We start from the raw sequence: 21834 nt of genomic DNA on the forward strand, positions 1-21834 counted from the left end.
ATGCATGGGTGTCTTGCAAGGTATAAATTCTGCTAAAAGGGTGATAAGTTATTGTGTACTGTGAACAACATAGATATGAGTATGATTCTTTAACTAAAAATGCATTACACACTATATACACTAGATTAGTTATTTACAACTGATGATTTAAACAAAAATAAGGGGAGATAATCATTTTCAACATGGGATGAAATTACTAATATTCTTTAATCTGTCATAGGGGAAACTATTCAGGATAAACATTGAAGGAATAAAATAGTATATTCATTTTCTTATATCAGCTGATAACAGTACAGTTTCTATTGCTTCAGTTCACGAGTAAAACAATGGCTACCTGTGGGCCAACATTATTACACAAATATTTAGATTAAAACTGATTCTATACGCATAGAATATTAAGACAACCTTGCTATAGATAATATTATAGAAATTCTGCCAATCGGCTTTAGGCAACCAAGTCTTACCATGATTCTAAACATCTTTTCCTAAGTAAAAACTTGCTTTCATTTACAAAGCGCCTTTTCTATTTTTATCATAACAGAAATGAGTTATCGGACTTGATTTAATCTAGCTATTTATAGATAGGATTTTCATTAAAATGAACATGTATTCGCAATGAAAAGAAGGATAATTAATTGATCTATATACACATATCTAGCGCACATTATTTACAATTATGGCCAACTCTTTTTTTATGTTTCAAGACTTCTTTTAAATAGATATAAAAAGAATTTCATAATACAATAAAATAAATGTAATTTCACTAACCTGAAAACAATCCAAGAGAAACTTGAAATATAGATGTTTATTAATTGGAAACAAATCAGTAAGTGATTTGTTCCCAAGAAATAGTATTTCAATTTCCTCTAGGATTATTTTCTGTTAAACCAATCGGATTTCTAGGTTTTTAGAAAAATAGGGGGGATTTGTCATTTCTTAAAAATAAGGGCGGTCCTAAAATAGCGTGCCCTGATCAAAAGTGCTAATTGAAATTACCTACATTTCAGGCAGATAACAATAGCAGCTTAATTAAATCTCTGTCTACAAGTTTGTAACTGCCAAAGCTAAATAGGTTTGAGTCAAAGTGTTAATCTCATGACAAAGACTATTTGCTAAAATTCTAGAAAAGTATTAAAAATAAGCCATAAGGAATCTACAATCCCGATTCAAAGTAAATACAATAAAAACTAAGTTCCGTCTTAAATGCTTCAAAATGTTAACTTAAAACCTATTATATAAGATATAAATAAATCTTTATCTTGGGCCGTAAATTGAAAAGTTTTCTATGTAAATGAAGAAATAAATAATAATTTATTTCAATTATGAACTTTCGGAACTATCTTTCTTTTAATAAATGAATGTATATTAGTATTTGGGGTTGGTGCCTGAGAATTAAATTTGAACGAAAAATACACCATGTCACCATGACCATAATATATATTAAATCTTTATGGATATTTCTAAGGCCACTTTCATGGGGAAAAGATGAAATAAACAAAAAAGACAACTATGTTATTACGAATTCTAACACTTTGGAAAACCAGATCTTAGGAAAAAAACGGAGTGACCTCAGGTGGCCTTTGATAGTAAGAAGCAGCATCTCCTATACAGTGTCATCTTAAATTTGCTTATAACTAAAATGAAATGTTCTGTTTTGTAAAGTGACACGAAAAGAGGGTGGTCATAAAAAATCATGTGTACACTCCTTAAATAAAAAAAAAACCAAATAATTGCATTCTTTGAATGTCCCTCTGGTCTCTTTTGCATCTCCCTTTCCATACTTACCGTATATATGTTCTTGAATATCCTTTCAGTTCTTGCTCTCATAAACATTTAAAATATCAGCTAATCAAAACACTGGATTAGGTGTTTTTGCACAAATAATGTACTCTGAGTTCTAAATAAAGTTTGACGACGGAAAGTCCGGTAGATGTTCAACATCGTATATATTTATCAGAAATAGCATTTCGCCATTCCACATTCATATTAACCTCTGGTATAACGATTCTATCAAACTATTTTAATTTTATGGGTTTGTTTCAAAAGAAAATGTGTATGTTAAACAAATTTACACTACTGAATGTTTACGCAGGAGATCACTTTAAAGACGTACCTTGGTTTTAAAGATGGAGTACAACACAATGTATGTGTAAAGGCAAAGCGTATACAATATGATAATTTTATTGAAATTTTACCTATACATTTGCGTAAATAGTAGGTTTATTTCTAAATACGCAGTACAATCAGACTGTAATGATTGTTGTCCTCTTGATTTTTGCATATGTCGTTTTGAATAAAATATTTGCATTAATCATCAAATAAAAGATGAAATAAAAAACACAATATGACTCATTGTGTAAAACCTTTTATATCTAATGATACTGTACTGAAATGCATTTATTTATTTAAACATATTTATTTATAGTGGATTGGGAAACAAGTTCTGCAACTTATATTAATCCCTTTCCACTTTGCGGATGCGAGTGCTACCTTGTAGCGGCATTGGCCTGCTCTTTTTCGAAATCTACAAGGGTGTCTTTAACGTGCAAGAGATATGGCTCTCTCTTAACACAGGTCAGCCATTTATCGTCCCCTTCCGACGGACTATCATCGTTTCCTAAAGATCATACTCGCAAATGGTGTCAAGGGAGAGCCGAAAATTCAGTCCCTGAAATGTTCATACCGAACGGGAATCGAACCAGGAACCTTTGTGAAAGTAGACCGATGCACTAACTACTACACCACGGCTCTCTGAAATGCATTCCTATAGTAAGTTTAAAATGAATGGGAGTGGTATCTTAAGCTCGTACCTTTTCAGAGGCTTATTTCATTATTCTTTCAATTTTATGCAATATATTACCTATTGTGTATTTTGCATTCTTTACATTTTAGCACCTCATTTTTGTATTTAAATTGGTTATTCTTTTTGTTATAACTATTTTTATCCCTATATTCACTTTTCCGTAAAACCCTTCTTTTTCGTCACGTTTTTCTTTCATGTTATGCATGGTTCTATGGTCATGATTGCACTCCACTGCTTTCATTAGATACTAAATGGCAGCAAATAAATGATTGAGTGTATATTGATAATTATTAACAAGTCGCATTATACCACTACAGATATAATATCATAATCTCTTAGTTGCTGTAGACGTTGATTGCCCCCCTTTCGGAAAAAATTGGTCGATTATATAGGGAATAGATGAAGTTTGACTGGATAGGACCCCCTTAGGTCAGTCAGCGCCCCCCCCCCCCTCCCCTATGAAAAGTTCTGGATCCGCCACCGTACTTAACACTTTTCTAATTTCTACTTTAAGACTGTGGCGACCCTAGTGATGACTACAACAACTCAGCCATCCTTGTCAATTCTTCATGGGCTGTTAATAGTACAATTGAAATGGACTGTCAAGAGGGATTTACATTGATTGGTGAAAAGACTTTAAAATGTCATGAAAATTCAACATGGACACAGAATGCATTCTTTTGCAAAGAAGGTTACACTTTATTACATACAAAAATCCTACTTTAATGTGTTTCGAAAAGAATATATTGAATTTTCTTTTAAATTGACGCAAGCCAAACAGTATGTTTAGTACAAAAGATGTGTTTTCTGTTAACTGTGTTGATGATGTTTGAAATTAAGTAGTACAGTGAAAATAATGGGTCAATATTTTACAATATTGATAACTTGTATATATCTTCTTCATGCAAAGCATTCTTGGCCTCGAGCATCACTTTTATAGAGACATTTATTGTCGAAATATGCATTCTGGTGCAGTACAATTGGTTATGTTATTTCAGCACATACAATATGTCATGATGCATATGGGTAGGAATATATCACAACAACTCTATCTTTTAATCGATATTTTTATATTGCTAACTTATCGCTATTTCGTTATTTTTTTTTATCTTGCTACTTGATTGAGGTGAAAAATTATCGCTAGAAATTATAGGCGCAATTGCCGTTGTCAAAGTAAACAGTAAGTCGTCATACGCACAATAGCAATAAACAAATTATCAATTATATTTCAAACTGAATGATGTTATTCAGCCTCTATGGTCGGGTTGTTGTCTCTTTGACACATTCCCCATTTCCATTCTCGATTTTATGTTTCTATGGTCATGATTGCACTCCACTGTTTCATTAGATATTAAAATTGGAACGTTTTAGTGAATATGGAAAAGATAAATATATCACATTATACTACTACAGAAGTAAAATCATGATCTCTCAGTTGATGCGGACAGGGATATCTGTGAATACTTTATCACTTTTCTAATTTCTACTTTAAGACTGTGGCGACCCTAGAGATGACTACAACAACTCAGCCATCCTTGTCAGTTCTTCATGGTCTGTATATAGTACAATTGAAATGGACTGTCAAGAGGGATTCGCATTGATTGGTGAAAAGACTTTAAAATGTCATGAAAATTCAACATGGACACAGAATGCATTCTCTTGCAAAGAAGGTTACACTTTATTATATAAAAAAAATCCTAATTTAATGTGTTTCGAAAAGAATATATTGAATTTTCTTTTAAACTGACGCAAGCCAAACAGTATGTTTAGTACAAAAGATGCGTTTTCTGTTAACTGTGTTGATGATGTTTGAAATTAAGTAGTACAGTGAAAATCATGGGTCAATATTTTACAATGTTGATAACTTGTATAACTTCTTCATGCAAAGCATTCTTGGCCTCGAGCATCACTTTTATAGAGACATTTATTGTCGAAATACGCATTCTGGTGCAGTACAATTGGTTATTGGTTATTTTTTATCAGTACATACAATATGTCATGATGGGTAGGAATATATCACAACAACTCTATCTTTTAATCGATATTTTTATATTGCTAACTTATCGCTATGTTGCTTATTTTTTGTTATTTTTTTATCTTGCTACTTGATTGAGGTGAAAAATTATCGCTAGAAATTATAGGCGCAATTACCGTTGTCAAAGTAAACAGTAAGACGTCATACGCACAATAGCAATAAACAAATTATCAATTATATTTCAAACTGAATGATGTTATTCAGCCTCTATGGTCGGGTTGTTGTCTCCCCATTTCCATTCTCGATTTTATGTTTCTATGGTCATGATTGCACTCCACTGTTTTCATTAGATATTAAAATTGGAACGTTTTAGTGAATATGGAAAAGATAAATATATCACATTATACTACTACAGAAATAAAATCATGATCTCTCAGTTGATGCGGACAGGGATATCTGTGAATACTTTATCACTTTTCTAATTTCTACTTTAAGACTGTGGCGACCCTAGGGATGACTACAACAAATCAGCCATCCTTGTAAATTCTTCATGGGCTGTATATAGTACAATTGAAATGGACTGTCAAGAGGGATTCGCATTGATTGGTGAAAAGACTTTAAAATGTCATGAAAATTCAACATGGACACAGAATGCATTCTCTTGCAAAGAAGGTTACACTTTATTATATAAAAAAATCCTAATTTAATGTGTTTCGAAAAGAATATATTGAATTTTCTTTTAAACTGACGCAAGCCAAACAGTATGTTCTGTAAAAAATGTATTTTCTGTTAACTGTTTTCATGATGTTGGTATAAAGGAGGTTTTCTACTCAGTTTCAAAATAACAAGCTTTTCATAAGGCCAATTAAAATTAATTGATAGATGTTCATCCCCGCCCGCCCCTCTGATATCTTCCCGCCCCAATTTTTTTATTTTTGAAAAAATTACGATTTCCGGATTTTGTTCCTTTCCATTACCGGTAACCGTCGATAATTTCGTTTCATTTAAAACTTCCTGTTTCAAATTTCGGTAAACACCTTGGATTTTTCTTTATATTACACAATAACTTTGTGTCAAGAAATTTGGACTGTGAATGAAACCCAAAAGCGTAAGAATTGTGGAACACATTAGTACAAAAATCATGACTGGAATAAAGAAATAAACACAAGCATGCACTTGTTAGATTGTTGGCCGTATTTTGAGTTCAGAAAGTCGACAAACATACGCATTTTTAATTTCTTAATATATAGCAAGTCCTTAGATTTAGATTAGCCATTCGTTTTTTGTAAACAAACAGCTAACATCCTCTGTCCCATTACCCACGATAGAGTCATTAAACAACTATGTTCTACATTGCAATTATATTTGCATCTTGCATATAAGGACCAACCTAGTCCTACAACCGTTGTTGGAAGGCGTTCAAGAAAAAAATTAAAATAGCCTTGCCAGACGTCATAATTATTTGGACAAGGACCAACCCTATTATTCCAACATTGTTTGAGTTTTCATTTTATTCTGTACTTATCATACTTGTGTTGCATACTAATGTATTTTCTTCATTTTAATAGGACAACAAAACATTGCTTAGAAAGCACAATTTTGGTGTAGGTAGTCCAACTGAAGAGAGAATTTCTCCACGTTTCTGCTGTTTACTATAAAATAGGTTCCTAAAGCGGCAATTACTTGTAGAACAGTGGTTTGCCAATCAGAGATTTATATTTACGAATTTGAAAAAGAGGCACCAGCATATGGAGTATATTTGTCTCAATTGATACGTTACTCTAGAGTTAGCTCAAAATACGTTGATTTTGTTGAACGAGGAATACTGCTTTCTCAAAAGTTGCTAAGACAGGGCTATGAATCAATCAAAGTAAGGTCATTACTCAAGAAATTTTATGGGCGCCATCATGAGCTGATTGGCCATTATGACAAACGTGTGTCAAAGTCATATCTGATATTCTTCCTCAGTCACAATAACCTTCCATCAAAGAAATAATACGACGGGTGCCGTATACGGTGCGGGAAATGTTTACCCTTCCGGAGCACCTGATTTTGCTTCCGGTTTTTAGTGGAGTTCTCGTTGTTTTTTATTTATTGTTTGTAACTGTAGATGTAAATGTCTTTTGGTTTTATGAGTCTTTATTTACTCCTTGGTTTTGATTGTTATTGTCTTATACACGATACCTTATGCATGTATTTACATGATATAAGCTTATTATTACACTTTCATATATGAACAAGAAGGTTTCATGGGAAATGAAATTTAAAAAATAAAATCCTCCCACCAGCCCCATTTTTTTCAAAAATTCGGATGAAAATCTACATATCAAAGCAAACGAGAGATAATTGACTTTGAATGATGTCTTATCGCTCAATACAAATACAAAATACGTTCGATACTTTCATCAATTAGAATTTATGCATCTAGTATGTTGCAATATGATAAAATTGTCGACGTGCATACAATGACTGTAAAATAACCTTTTAAGGCCACATTTGAACTAACAATATGTAACAAGTAAAGAGCAATATATGAGCAATGAGTCGTCTTAATTGGGTTTAACAGGCTTGAAACCATCAGTTGAATACATAAAGCAGCATTAAAAGTGTCGTGTCTTTATTTTGAGTTTTTGAAAACATTGTTTCTGAGCTAAATAGACTGGACATACCCGCAACTACTTTGTAAAAGAATGTTCCTTCGATTTGATGTGTACAGTTTACAAAAGTGTTGTGTTCCTCCATATCTATTATGAGGTTTAGTACAATGTCTATGTATAAATCATAAAACATGCATGTGGTCTTTACCTATTTATTGAATATGAAATCTTGACCTCCGTCTGTAATTTTCAATTATTTAAGTTATCCCAAAGTATAAACTATAATAATATTAAACACTATATCACTACTAAGAATGTAAGAATGTATGTTAAAACAACATTACAAAACCTTGTTATTCGCTTAGGTTGTGATGATCCATCAGCATTTGTCACGTACTCTGCTTTGCATGACCCTTCAAAGCCAAGAGAACACGGTTCCTCTCACAAAATGATTTGCACGGACGGATATTCTGTTAAAGGAAATGCATCGATGACCTGTTTGAATGATTCAACTTGGACTTCTCCTAAGTTTTCATGCGTTGAAGGTAAGAACTTTTGCAGGTAGGTAGAACATATTTTATGTATAAAACATATTTACACCTGTAGACATCGATCAATTTAATCGACAATAAGCTGCGATTTTACGATGAGAAAAGACCACTGCTATTACTAGCTGTGAAATCCAATTGGTTATAGCAATCAGTTTCCTCTCTGGAACACCAAAGTTCACTTTTGATATTTAAAGGAGTTTGTGTAGGAGTTCTTATCACAAGCAGAAAACCCTAGCCGTATTTGGCACGACCTTTTTCAACTTTTGATCCTCAGAGCTGTACAACTTTGTCCCCTTTTTTTGACTTTCGAACTTTTATATCTGGGCGTCACTGGTAAGTCTTGTGTGGACGGGGCGTGTTTTTAACGTATTGAATTTTAAACCTGATGCCTTTTGTTATCTATTATTCATGTGTTTCTTTGCCTCATACGTTCTCCTATTTATTTGTATTGTAGTCCTGTAATATTATGTTGTCATTTTAATGTTATATTTAACAATGCCATTAAAGTGCGAGGTTTGGCATGCCACAAAACCAGGTTCAACCCACCATTTTTTTCTTTAAAAATGTCCTGTACCAAGTCAGGAAAATGATCATTGTTATCTAATAGTTCGTTTCTGTGTGTGTAACATTTTTACGCTGTGTTTCCGTTGTGTCGTTTGTTTTCTCCTATATTTGTTCACTTTTGATATTTAAAGGATTTCATGTAGGAGTTCTTATCACAAGCAGAAAACCCTAGCCGTATTTGGCATGACCTTTTTCAACATTTGATCCTCAGAGCTGTACAACTTTGTCCCCTTTTTTTGACTTTCGAACTTTTATATCTGGGCGTCACTGGTTAGTCTTGTGTTGACGGGGCGTGTTTTTAACGTATTGAATTTTAAACCTGATGCCTTTTGTTATCTATTATTCATGTGTTTCTTTGCCTAATACGTTCTCCTATTTATTTGTACTGTAGTCCTGTAATATTATGTTGTCATTTTAATGTTATATTTAACAATGCCATTAAAGTGCGAGGTTTGGCATGCCACAAAACCAGGTTCAACCCACCATTTTTTCTTTAAAAATGTCCTGTACCAAGTCAGGAAAATGGCCATTGTTATCTCATAGTTCGTTTCTGTGTGTGTAACATTTTTACGCTGTGTTTCCGTTGTGTCGTTTGTTTTCTCCTATATTTGAGTGTGAATTCACATTACTATAAGACGTGTCACGGTACTTTTCTATCCCAAATTAATGTATTTGGTTTTGATGTTATATTTGTTATTCTCATCGGATTTTGTCTTATGCTTAGTCCGTTGCTGTGTGTGTTACATTTTAATGTTGTGTCGTTGTTCTTTTATATTTAATGCGTTTCCCTCAGTTTTAGTTTGTTACCCCGTTTCGGTTTTTTGTCCATAGATTTACGAGTTTTGAACAGCGGTATACTACTGTTGCCTTTATTTTTAATTTTTTTCCGTTAGCGTTTTGTATTTTAATGTGCTTTTTAGCTCACCTGGCCTAAAAGGCCATGTGAGCTTTTCTCATCACTTGGCGTCCGTCGTCGTCGTCGTCGTCGTCGTCGTCTGTCGTCGTTAACAATTTTTCAAACATCTTCTCCTCTGAAACTACTGAATGGATTTGAATGAAACTTAAACTGATTGTTCCTTAGATTATCCTGCACAAAGTGTGTGCTTCGATTTTTGATCCGTCAAAAAACATGGCCGCCGTTACTTAAAATAGAACATAGGGGTCAAATGCAGTTTTTGGCTTATATCTCAAAAACGGAAGCATTTAGAGCAAATCTGACATGGGGTAAAAATGTTCATATTGAGTCACTGATAAGGTCTTTGCATCGGAACTAAACACATTTATTCTAAAATACAGTTGTTGGCATGACACGGGTTATGTTCTTCTCATATATGTTATGATGGTATGATACTAAACCCCTAACGGGAAGGATTGTGCCTGATGTTCATATGATGAAATCATAATCTTTCAGTCAGTTTAATTGAAGTCTGGAACTGGCATGTCAGTTAACTGCTAGTAGTCTGTTGTTATTTATGTATTATTGTCATTTTGTTTATTTTCTTTGGTTACATCTTCTGACATCAGACTCGGATTTCTCTTGAACTGAATTTTAATGTGCGTATTGTTATGCGTTTACTTTACTACATTGGTTAGAGGTATAGGGGGAGGGGGGAGATCTCACAAACATGTTTAACCCCGCCGCATTTTTGCGCCTGTCCCAAGTCAGGAGCCTCTGGCCTTTGTTAGTCTTGTATTATTTTAATTTTAGTTTCTTGTGTACAATTTGGAAATTAGTATGGCGTTCATTATCACTGGACTAGTATATATTTGTTTAGGGGCCAGCTGAAGGACGCCTCCGGGTGCGGGAATTTCTCGCTACATTGAAGACCTGTTGGTGACCCTCTGCTGTTGTTGTTTTTTATTTGGTCGGGTTGTTGTCTCTTTGACACATTCCCCATTTCCATTCTCAATTTTATTAGGTCAAGATCTATCAGCCCAATAATTTTCAGATGAATCAAACAAACCATTGTTGGGTTGCTGCCACTTAATTGGTAATTTTAAGGAAATTTTGCAGTTTTTGGTCATTATCTTGAATATTATTATAGATGAAGATAAACTGTAAACAGCAAAAATTATCAGCAAAGTAAGATCTACAAATAGGTTAATATGACCAAAATTGTCAATTGACCCCTTAAGGGGTAAAAGTCCTTTACTGACAATTTTTCACAATTTGTTCATCATATTTGCTAACTTTACAAAAATCTTCTCCTCTGAAACTACTGAATGGATTTGGATGAAACTTAGCATGATAGTTCCTTAGATTATCCTGCACAAAGTGTGTGCTTCGATTTTTGATCCGTCAAAAAACATGGCCGCCCTTACTTTAAATAGAACATAGGGGTCAAATGCAGTTTTTGGCTTATATCTCAAAAACGAAAGCATTTAGAGCAAATCTGACATGGGGTAAAAATGTTTATTAGGTCAAGATCTATCAGCCCTGAAATTTTCAGATGAATCAAACAACCCATTGTTGGGTTGCTGCCACTTAATTGGTAATTTTAAGGAAATTTTGCAGTTTTTGGTCATTATCTTGAATATTATTATAGATAAAGATAAACTGTTAACAGCAAAAATGATCAGCAAAGTAAGATCTACAAATAAGTTAATATGACCAAAATTGTCAATTGACCCCTTAAGGGGTTATTGTCCTTTAATGACAATTTTTCACAATTTGTTCATCATATTTGCTAACTTTAAAAAAATCTTCTCCTCTAAAACTACTCAACCAAATTCAACCAAACTTCATTTGAATGATCAGTAGGGTGTATAAAATAAAGTTTGTGTTTTATTTTCTATTTCGTCAAAAAACATGGCCGCAGGCATTGTTTACCAGGTGAGCGATTCAGGCTCTTGAGAGCCTCTTGTTTGTTTCTATTTATTACTGTCTTTCCTCTGAATATGTATTTCATATATAGGTGTTTCAGAAAGGTAATGTTTGGGTAAAATCTGTATAAATGATTGTTGATGATGTTTCATTACATCCCTAATACTAATGGTTTCAAACTAATACACTATGCTCATTTTCAATTTTTCAATACCATACTTGGGAAAGCAATCTTCACAAACAAATCCAAATTTAGACTTGCAACTTGCAAAAGTATTCACATCTTTAAACAAGTACTATTAGGAGGGGGCAGGACCTTTTTCGAGACGGCAGGATCGGGTGTTTTTAAGCGCGGGATTTCGGGATTGATCTTTTCGGGATCCTGCTTTTTTTTTTCGGATTTTGGGATGTCAGGATTTAAATTTCTTTAAATTCGGGACCTTGGGATTTTATGTTTTTAGGCTCGGGATTAAGACCTCTCCGACCCGACCTCTCCCCCCCCCCCCCTTAATAAAAATCTCTCATTGCCTAAACCAATTCGATAATTTGCCATATAATTATCAGATTGTTTCTTTTCTTACATAGGATGTAATGATCCAAGGCTGTCAACAGAAAACTCATACATTGAGGATTACAAAGAAGGAACACCATTCCTTCCCGATATGACAATTATAATGAAATGTAAAAGACATTCAACAAAGCTTGGTATTGGAAAGATGACATGTCTAGACAATAAACAATGGACACGTAATATATCATGCATAAAAGGTAAAAACATATATTTACTAGGTATGTTCCAAAACTTTATTATTTCTAAAATTTTGTTCTGAAACTGAGTTTAATATTAGCAATATTGCGCGAACAACGAAAATAGAATTTCAGCAATGACGAAAATTGTGCTTTGAAAAAAAGTAAAATTGCAAACTTTTCTATGAAACATTTTCAAATATTGAATACAAATCATTTTAGAATTGCTGAGTTTGTTTTTATTTTTTAAAATTTGAAAAAGGGAAGTTAATGTTCCCAAAATCACATGTGTTTCTTTTTTTTTTCTCAAATCCTTTGTTTTTTTCTTTTTAAACATATCAATATGTTTTAGTTACCAACCTTTTTGGTTGAGAATGTTTATCCTAAAAAGAACGTAATATCATTGAAATATGTACAACTAAACTTAAAGCATGCATAACACCTTTATAATTTTAGAATCTGGTAAGAAATATTTATTTAAACAATGGCATGATTAAAAGTGATTGTTTCAAAGGGTCTTTTTTGTAATATAGAATCACTAAGAATATAAGAAGGCAATTATTTATTTGAGAAACATAAGACATTCCTTTGTTTAATAAAAAATATGAACTCCTGTTTACAAATATAGTGTCGATGTTTCTGTTGATAGCATCAATTTAAAACAAATGTTTCCATTGAAAGAAAAACGAAAAGAAAAAAAAACGTGGAATGTATCGTAATGTGGATCGGAAGATGGATAAAACAAATCATGACTGCAACCCAGTAGGCGCATTGCAATAAAAATAATCTAAATGAACGAAATGTAATTAAGAAACACGTTACTAAGTAAGACTCGTATTTTGATAGAAAACGTTTTCTTTTTATAACATGGCTATAGATGTTGCTTAATATATCTATATATATTTCTGACATTAAAATGCTCTTCATTACAAAATATTATACTGTAGATTCATTCCTATTCGTTGGATACCAATTATCGTGGGTATCGTAGGTAAAGTTGAATCACGATTTCAAATGTTCTAAGCAGTATATATTTTTCTATAGGCATTGCATGTAATGATTGACAAAATCACGACATCAAATATCCACGAAAGTACAAGTTTTCCTCGATCAACGCAAACTGATACCAACGAAACTAAATGAAAAGTAGAATTACAAAATTAACGAAATCCGAGGAAAATTAAAAACAAAAAGTCCCTAATCAGATCGCAAAATCAAAGACACACCAAATGAATGGATAACTGTCATATTACTGACTTAGTACAGGCATTTTAAACCTGGTTTTATGCTGCATGAATGAACAATTAGTTAGAAATGTTTTTTTTCATTTGAAAATAATATTCTAATACTTTGAGATTTTATATCATCCGGGACCCTCTTTTATCTTTTTACGTAACGTGTCGATTATACTGTAAAATGTTTCACGTTATGTTCTGGTGGCAAAAATTATAAACAACTAGCAGAAATAAAATATCATGTAAAAGTTAAAGCTTTTGATTATTCCGAACGACTTACCCCTTCACGTTATACATTAAGAGTATTATCCCCTTGAACATTGCTTTACACCGTTTAGATATTCACTGATTGGTTTTAAAAACGAGTTTGAGTCCAAAAAAGAGGGGCGAAAGATACCAGGGAAACAGTCAAACTCATAAATCGAAAATAAACTGACAACTGCATGGCTGCAAATGAAAAAGACAAACAGACAAATAATAATACACAAAAAACAACATCAAAAACTAAAGACGAACCCAACTAAAAACTGGGGGTCAAGTATCCTGACTTCATACAGGCATACATATGGAACACTGAAAATACATAGAAGTTTGAACATAAGAGTAAGAAATCTGAATTTGTGTGTATCATGTCAGAAAATACATTCATGTTTATCCTTTGTGCATTTGTTTTGTTTAGATTGTCCTGATCCTCGAACTTTCTTCTCTATTCCCCTTGCCATGGTGAGAGGTTTCACAGATGAATCTTCAAGAGCCTATGGAGTAACTTACGATTTTAGATGTAGACTGTTCTACACCTTATATGGAGATGGGCGTATCGAGTGCCTGAAAAACTCCTCATGGAATAATGTAAACATTTCATGCAAAAGTATGCATTTTTTTAGTTTGCACTGACTTAAAAGAAGTAAATGGAAATTATAATCGGTACATGAAAAACCGCATTAGTGTACTATACAATGCGGGTTTGTTCTTAGCCAATTAAATCGTAATTTGTTTGTCAGAAGAGGAATAAATAAACATAAATAGACATTTGTCTCTTTTGAACATATAGCTCATCAAGTGTCTACTAAGGTGGTACCTAACACTACAGGGAGATAACTCTGTAAAATCAGCTAAACGTTTTAATTACGTTGTGTTGTGAAGGGAATAGTAAGCTTCTCAATTATCAAATTAAGTGTTTGTCAAACTGCTATATAACCAGTGTAATTTTTTGGATAAAACAGTTGGTTCAAATTTTTTGATTTTTTTACATTTTTGTCAAAGAGTCAAAGTAAAGATTTTGTCGTAATTTTATGAAAATTAAACGAGCCAAATTAATTTTAGTTAAAGTGTTGGGTACAACCTTAATTACGTTCAAACTAGTATCATGATGAAATCAAATACAATTAAACTCTGAGGATACCAAAAGTATAAACTGTTAGTTTTATTGTACATTCGAAAAGTGAGGGAAAAAATGGAGTTTTGTTTATTGAAAGCATTCATAAATTGGATACAGATAAATTTGATTCATTGGATCAGATCTGAGGGAATATTTTATTTTGTTTCAGCTTGTAAGTGTCCTTGTCGAAGACGTGGTAATCCACGACATGACAATGTAACGAAAGAGACATACAAAGAAATTGCAGACGAAACGAAAAAGGAAATAGCGGTGGACAAGAAAGCTACAGCAGTGAGCTTTAGAAGAAAGAACAGCGCAACTGATGAGAGACCAGAGGCAAGGAATATAGGCGCTGTTGGTATTGTGATGCTTAGTGTTGTACTAGGAGCAATTGTACTGGCTGATCTTTTATCATTGAAGATATATATTCAGAATTACTTAAGAAGAGCAAGTGGACAATAGAATACTAATGACCATCAAATATTTGAAGAGAAAAATTGATGAATATAGTTTTAACAAGTATACTTAATTGATTAATGACATCAAAATAAAAGCAATCATATCTGAATACAGTTCTTAGAATATGTATGTTTACTCGTCGTTTTTTTTTTTGGAAAGATTTAAATTGTTGGAGGTTGCTGTGATCTGTTGTATTGTTCAATATATTTTGGTATTTTGGTATTTCACAATTTTTTATTTATCAGACCTTTTTATAATGTTGCTTTTTAAGTACAGATTTGCTGTATGTACATGTTTGACTGTAAATCAAAAATGGCATAAGAGACCATTGATGCTAAGGGATAGTGATGGTTGAAGAGGGCAGTTTTTATGATAAATTGTAAAATATTGTCACAAATCCGGAAAGTTTTAAATGTTTATATATTATAATAACTATTTATATAGTATTGATATAAATATCTTAACTTATCATTTTTAGTATTCAGTGCTTCTAAGGAGAAAGGAGTATCCAGAAAAAAGATGTGTACATAGCTTTATTGACATGATGTATAGTTTTTTATTTCTTAAAGGAGTAGGTTCAGTAAGACCCCTTTTTGGCCCCAAAATATAGCAGTTTTACAAAATTGTGAAAATGTAATCTTTTAGCTATTTACTGGAAGGTAGAATGCTTCTGCTTCACAAATATGGGCTGTTTTTGACAATACAATGCACAAATATCGGGTACTAGCATCATAAAGTCATGCTAAATTACTGAAATCTTCACAATTTTAGCATTTTAGCTAAATCGTGTTCATTCATAATATTGAAATCTAAGTTGTATTTGATAATAATATATAACATATATAAAGGTTGAGGATGAACACGGATGCGGCCACTTTCATTTTTGACAAAAACCATCTGAAAAGTGACGGTTTTTGGCATATTTGATAGATTTTTCATATTTAAGTTTGAATCGGAGCGTTTTTAATGACTAAATCAGTCAAAATCTTTCACATACACGAATTGAATCAATTGAAACAGACACTTAAGTGTTTAAAAAGTGTCCAAAATCTTTCTTTAGATGAACTTAAAATTTGAGGCCAAAATCGGCCCTTACCGGACCTACTCCTTTGGTGTATGTCTCAAGATTTTTTTTATGATCTGTATGTTTGATGTAAATTCACATATTGATGCATTTCAGTTGAAAGTTTCCTTTTGAATTTTCAACCAGTAGTAAAAGTTAGGCATTTCTTCTCATTGTTTTAAATGAGATTAAACACATTCTTATTGTATCGATGTATCTCAAAAAATATTTTAATATACGTGATTATTTTAAACACAGGGTGTTACTTGAATGGAATGTATGTCTTTTAGACTCTTTCGTGGAAAATTTTCACTACCTTGAATTTCTTACATACCCAGCAATTTTATGTTTCCTTTTTTATGTTAGGGGTGAAAAGATATGAATTGGAAAAGAACTTGGGTTTGGGTCTTGCATTTTTCCAATTTGGAATTTGTTTTAAATATCTATGATACGATGATTCTTACAATTAAAGCAGTTATAACAGTGAAAACGATTAGATAATAACATACTAGATTACGGATGCATTATATGGTTCGCTACTGACCCCCTACGGATCCATAGAGGGTTAGTAAAATCCATAGGGGGTGAGGCCGAAGGACGAATTCCCTATGGATTTTATTTACCCTCTATGGATCCGTAGGTGGTCAGTAGTTAACCGTTTAACGAATTTATCGCACGCAGGACTTTTCTGCTGCGTTTTGTTGAAAAAAATAAACAATGAAACACAACAAAATTAATAGATGACGTCACCGTTAACGCGTCATGAACCCCCTATGAAATCTACTAACCCCCTACGGTCTCATAGGGGGTCACCACGTGATGGCGTTTAACCAATTTACCCGCGGTGCGATAACAAGAATTAAGTTTTAAAAAAAACAATACTGTTCACTCCATGCCAGTCTGTACACAAAGGGGTCGTAGTTTGTAAGTATGTACTTCCAGGCAAACGTTTTGGATCAATACTCAAGTGCCAGAATATTCGTTGGAAATTATTTTGATTAACAAAACATTCTGAAAAACTTCCTATAAGTCTTATGGCTACGTTTACCATCCTGCCTATTTTGCCCGACTGTGATATACCTAATCAATCTCCGGCGCAGAGTTCATATCCGTTTCATACATGCTCCGCAATACTGCACTTACATATTGAGTGTAGTGTTACAAAGTATTGAACGGAACGGATATGTGATATCTGCGCCGGAGATTGATGCCTAATGTGACCTATGACCATTTGTATCGCCCTAGTATTTTTTATCTTCATTCTCTTTTTTATAAACACATCAAATTGTATTCTATTTTTTTTTCAAGTATAAGAAATTGACATTAGTCTTCGTTTATTTTTTGTCTTTTCTTCTATCAATAAAACGTTACGCCAATTAATAATGATGAAACTACCTACCCCATTGAAATGCGAGACTAACTTTTAAACCAATTTTTAATATTTCTGCTCCGTCTTTGATAGATATTAGACATGAAAGTTTTCAGTCCATGTGTCTATCCGTTCAATCGTCTCTTCAACTTTCTCACATGAGGTTAAAGGTTTCGTGATCACATTAACCTGAAATTTAGTTCAATTGTTATGCCCCATTTATGGGCTTTATGTTTTCTGGTCTGTGCTTCCGTTCGTACGTCTGTTCGCACGTCTTTCCCTCTTCAGGTTAAAGTTTTAGATATGATCTAATTTTTTGCTAAATTAGAAATTTTACCCTATTTTCACGGTCCACTGGACATAAAAAATTATAATGCGGATTGGGAATCCGTTTACTATGGACACATTCTAGTTTTTTTCAAATTATAGTTTTAATCCAGATTTGGCGGTTCAACGAACACAGAAATGTTTTTGCCTAAAGCTAAAACCAAAATCTCAAAATCTATCATATAAAGCCTTTTGCATAAACTACAGTTTTATAAATATATATATATATATATGGTAACGTCCCAAATTATACCATTGTTTTATAACGAAAATTAATCAAATTGTATGTCCGTTTAGTCATCTGCTCTTATCTAGCTTATAATCCAATGTCAAAGATCCATGAAAAATTTCTAGATTTATGCTTTTAAAAAGAATAAAGGTTATACGTTGTCAGTATGTTATTTATTATACAGTAGTATTGTACAGTGCTTCTCAAAAATTTTCAAAGATACGGTTTTTTTTTACATTAATGATGTGTGAAAAGTTGTTTTATTAAGCATTTTTAACGATGTAAAATTGTATATAAATATATTTACAGACAAATGATATCTATTTTGTTTCTTTTCTTTTTATATTTTTTTTGTTTATTTGATTTCTTTTTTTATGAAAAGTAAGTTAGATTGTCTAAAATCAAGCTATAATACAAACATTGTATTAGTTTACTTTCTTGAAATTCTCGTTTTAAAAATGATCCGCAGTTGATATTTTGGCTACTCTTTTTGGTTTATATAAATCTGTAAGAATATGATTATTATTGGCTATTTTTCAACTTGAACAAAGTTTTCCGATTTCGTTCTTATTTGCATTTTAAGTGTTGAAATCTTCGTTTTCAGTAAAAATTTGTTTTCCTTTTTGCTCCAATACTACTAGTACTAATCATAAATAACGTAATACAATTATAATTCGTATTGAGTTTATTTTTTAAAATCTACTTTAATTAGTGCTTATTAGTGTCTCATATATATACAAACCACTGCATTAAGTTGTCGCCTCCTTTGTCGCATTATAAATGCGAAATAAGGAAAGAGCAAGCAAATTTGACGTCATAACTGAAGATGGACTTAAACAATTGATCAAGCGAAAATATGAGACCTATAAAAACAATGGTTGTCAATTCAAGATTAAGTACTAAGTATTCGTTTGTTTTTCGGGGTTGGGTTTTTTTTTTCTTTTTTTTTCTGATTTTATGTAATGTAGAGCTGAAATTATTTCATGATTATCTAAGAATATGTTATACGAATTACATGTGTATCTATATTTTAAAATAAAGCTTAATTTAAATCAATAGTATATTTGCATGTTAAATCCTCATCTGAAAAGGCTGATGTTCCCGTGTGATGAATATTAATATACATCATAATATCCTTACATTTGATGCAAAATGAATGTAAAGGATATAAAACTTATGACTATATATACACTTTAAGTATATAACATCCCTGTTTATATAAAGGGTTCAAGTTATGGCTTGAAACTGTATACATTGTAATTAGGGTAATATAGAATTACGATAGTGGAATGAATGCCAATGATACAACTATCAACCAGAGTTGACGTAGATATATGTGATAGTACTAGTAAGCTATAAAAGGCTCCGATATATATGATAAGTTGTAAATCAAATTATAAACGAGAAAAACAACGACCCGTGTTATATAATTTATGTAAAAAACAAATAAACGGAAAAATACATGATAGAAAGAACCATATTTAACAATTTGTCAATACAAAAAGTCTGAAAATTAACATATCAGTGAAATAACCACCATTATTACCAAATTCACAACTTAACTTTCGTGAAGAAAAATTAAACATATCTTGAATTATTAGCAAAATGAATTATTATACATTTTAGAATCAGAATCTCAGACGAATACATAGTATGCATGTTTTGACATAGCATTTAAACATGTTATCAAAGAGGGGCGAAAAAATAAAGGCAACAGTAGTATACCGCTGTTCGAAAGTCAAAAATCGTTTGAGAGAAAACAAATCCTGGTTACAAACTAAAACCGAGGGAAACACGAAAGATGCTTGAGGGACATTCATACTCATAGATTGAAAATAAACTGACAACGCTTTGACTAAAAAAGAAAAAGACAGACAAAAAATAGTACACAAGACAAAACATAGAAAACTAGTTTCCCATACAGTAAAATTCGGCAGAACTATTTTACAATAAAAGTAGGTGATTGCTATTTAACATGGTCGTGTCGATTCCTCTTAAATCTATTAATTTTGAATGTATCTTTGATATCTCCCACCTTTGCTACCTGTACGGTAATATCAATAAACCACCTTTACCTTTACATTAATATTACACCGATTTGTACCAATATATATTATAGGCGAGTGACTTATTTCAAAAAGACGTTTAGTTAACGACTTTAATGCACCCACCTAACACACGGCTGTATTATATATCATTCGAAAGCTGTTAATCTGTACTTTCTGTTTTGCCCGGTCGTAAAAAAATCGTACGGTGCAATTTTTGTTAAATCAAGGTCAAAGGTCATGAACAAAACATTCCAATTTTTGCGATTACTAAATAAAACGCCATTTTCTAATTCTTGTACCATAAAATTTTCCAAAAGATCATATGAACTTTATGGAACATGATACATAATTTCCAAATCAAACAAAAAATAAGAGATTCGATGCTCAAAATTTCCCGAAAATTGAAATTTATCACAAAAATGAAAAATTGATCAAAAAGCAAAATATATCTTGGGGAATCGATATTTGTATGCTAAAAAAATAGATAAATGTATATGTTTAGGTCAAGGAATATTTGTTTTGTAATTTTAAGATGCAATTATTAATTATTGTTCATGGGACAGCCTTCTATTGAAGTGTTTGCAGTTGCCCAAAAATCTGCCATCTGCAAATAGCGATCATTTTGTTAATCTATGTTAAAATATCACATCGCTAATTGTAAATATCAGGGAGAAGAATGATTTTACATAATAAAAGAAGGGGTATTTAAAGTAAGAAAAGAATATATGCGAGGTATTTGAGGTTAAAATATGTTTTTTACGAAGTCAAACTTTTTTACTTTTTGTAATCATGTTTAAATGCAAACATTACTTTGCTACTAGTTCGTTGGCAACATTGAAATAAGTAACCTTGTTTAGAAACACTTGGTTATCTAAAGCGGGATGTAAACGAACTAAATAAAATGCGGCTACTTCTTATTTAGTTTAAAATCGTGTTATAGTAAGTTATATTAAATGTGTTTAGAAGTTTAATCGCTTTAATTATTTGAATAAAAGATGCTTTGAGTATTTTCTACATAAGCTTTTAAAATACAAATGCATGTCATTGTGTATGTAAAACACTATAAGCAGTTGTGAAATAACAAAATGAGAAAGTTAAATACCCTTCCTGACCTCATAAGATCATTCGCTGTTTTAGGAGTGATCGTTTTCATGGTATGCTGTGTTTTTTGGACTGTTGTTCGTCTCTTGGACTTTAATTTTATTTTGTTCATGGTTTTAATTAACTTTATTTGATTCATGGTTTGAGATGTTGATTGTCCCTTTGGTATTATTTTACTTTAAAGACATTAACTTGCAGTAATGAAAATCGGCCAAAAAATCACCTCAAAGTAAAGTGAAGAAGATTAACGCAATAAGACAAATATCCATTTTTCTTCAAATGTCCTGTACCAAGTCAGGCATATGGCAGTTGGTATCGAATAATCTGTTTCTTTGTATGTTGGCGTTTGTTTTTGTAGCAGTTCAGTGTTTCTGTTATATCGTTGTGTTCCTGTTATAGTTGATGCGTTTTCCTAGTTTTTGCTTTGTGACCCGGATTTATTTCAGTTACTAGTAAATCGATTGATGACTATTGAATAGCAGTATACTATAGTTGCCTTTATTTCAGAGGAGTTGAGGCCAAATGAAATCGGTCTCCTCCTTTAGAAATATAGATATACATGCG

At 32.2% G+C, this 21834-nt stretch overlaps 1 protein-coding gene across 1 annotated transcript in view; it reads left to right on the forward strand.

Annotated features, from left to right (window-relative positions):
* Positions 1–15280, forward strand: part of LOC139486805 (E-selectin-like) — a 37335-nt gene extending 22055 nt beyond the window's left edge. The window contains exons 5-11 of the mRNA XM_071271778.1: positions 3318–3494; positions 4297–4473; positions 5274–5450; positions 7741–7920; positions 11900–12082; positions 13976–14164; positions 14844–15280. Coding sequence (XP_071127879.1) covers positions 3318–3494; positions 4297–4473; positions 5274–5450; positions 7741–7920; positions 11900–12082; positions 13976–14164; positions 14844–15136 — 1376 coding nt within the window. The 3' untranslated portion in view covers positions 15137–15280. The remainder of the gene's footprint in view (positions 1–3317; positions 3495–4296; positions 4474–5273; positions 5451–7740; positions 7921–11899; positions 12083–13975; positions 14165–14843) is intronic.
* The last annotated feature ends 6554 nt before the right edge of the window (positions 15281–21834 follow it).

This window comes from Mytilus edulis, chromosome 8 (assembly GCF_963676685.1).
Source record: "Mytilus edulis chromosome 8, xbMytEdul2.2, whole genome shotgun sequence".
In the NCBI taxonomy this organism is placed as follows: Eukaryota; Metazoa; Mollusca; class Bivalvia; order Mytilida; family Mytilidae; genus Mytilus; species Mytilus edulis.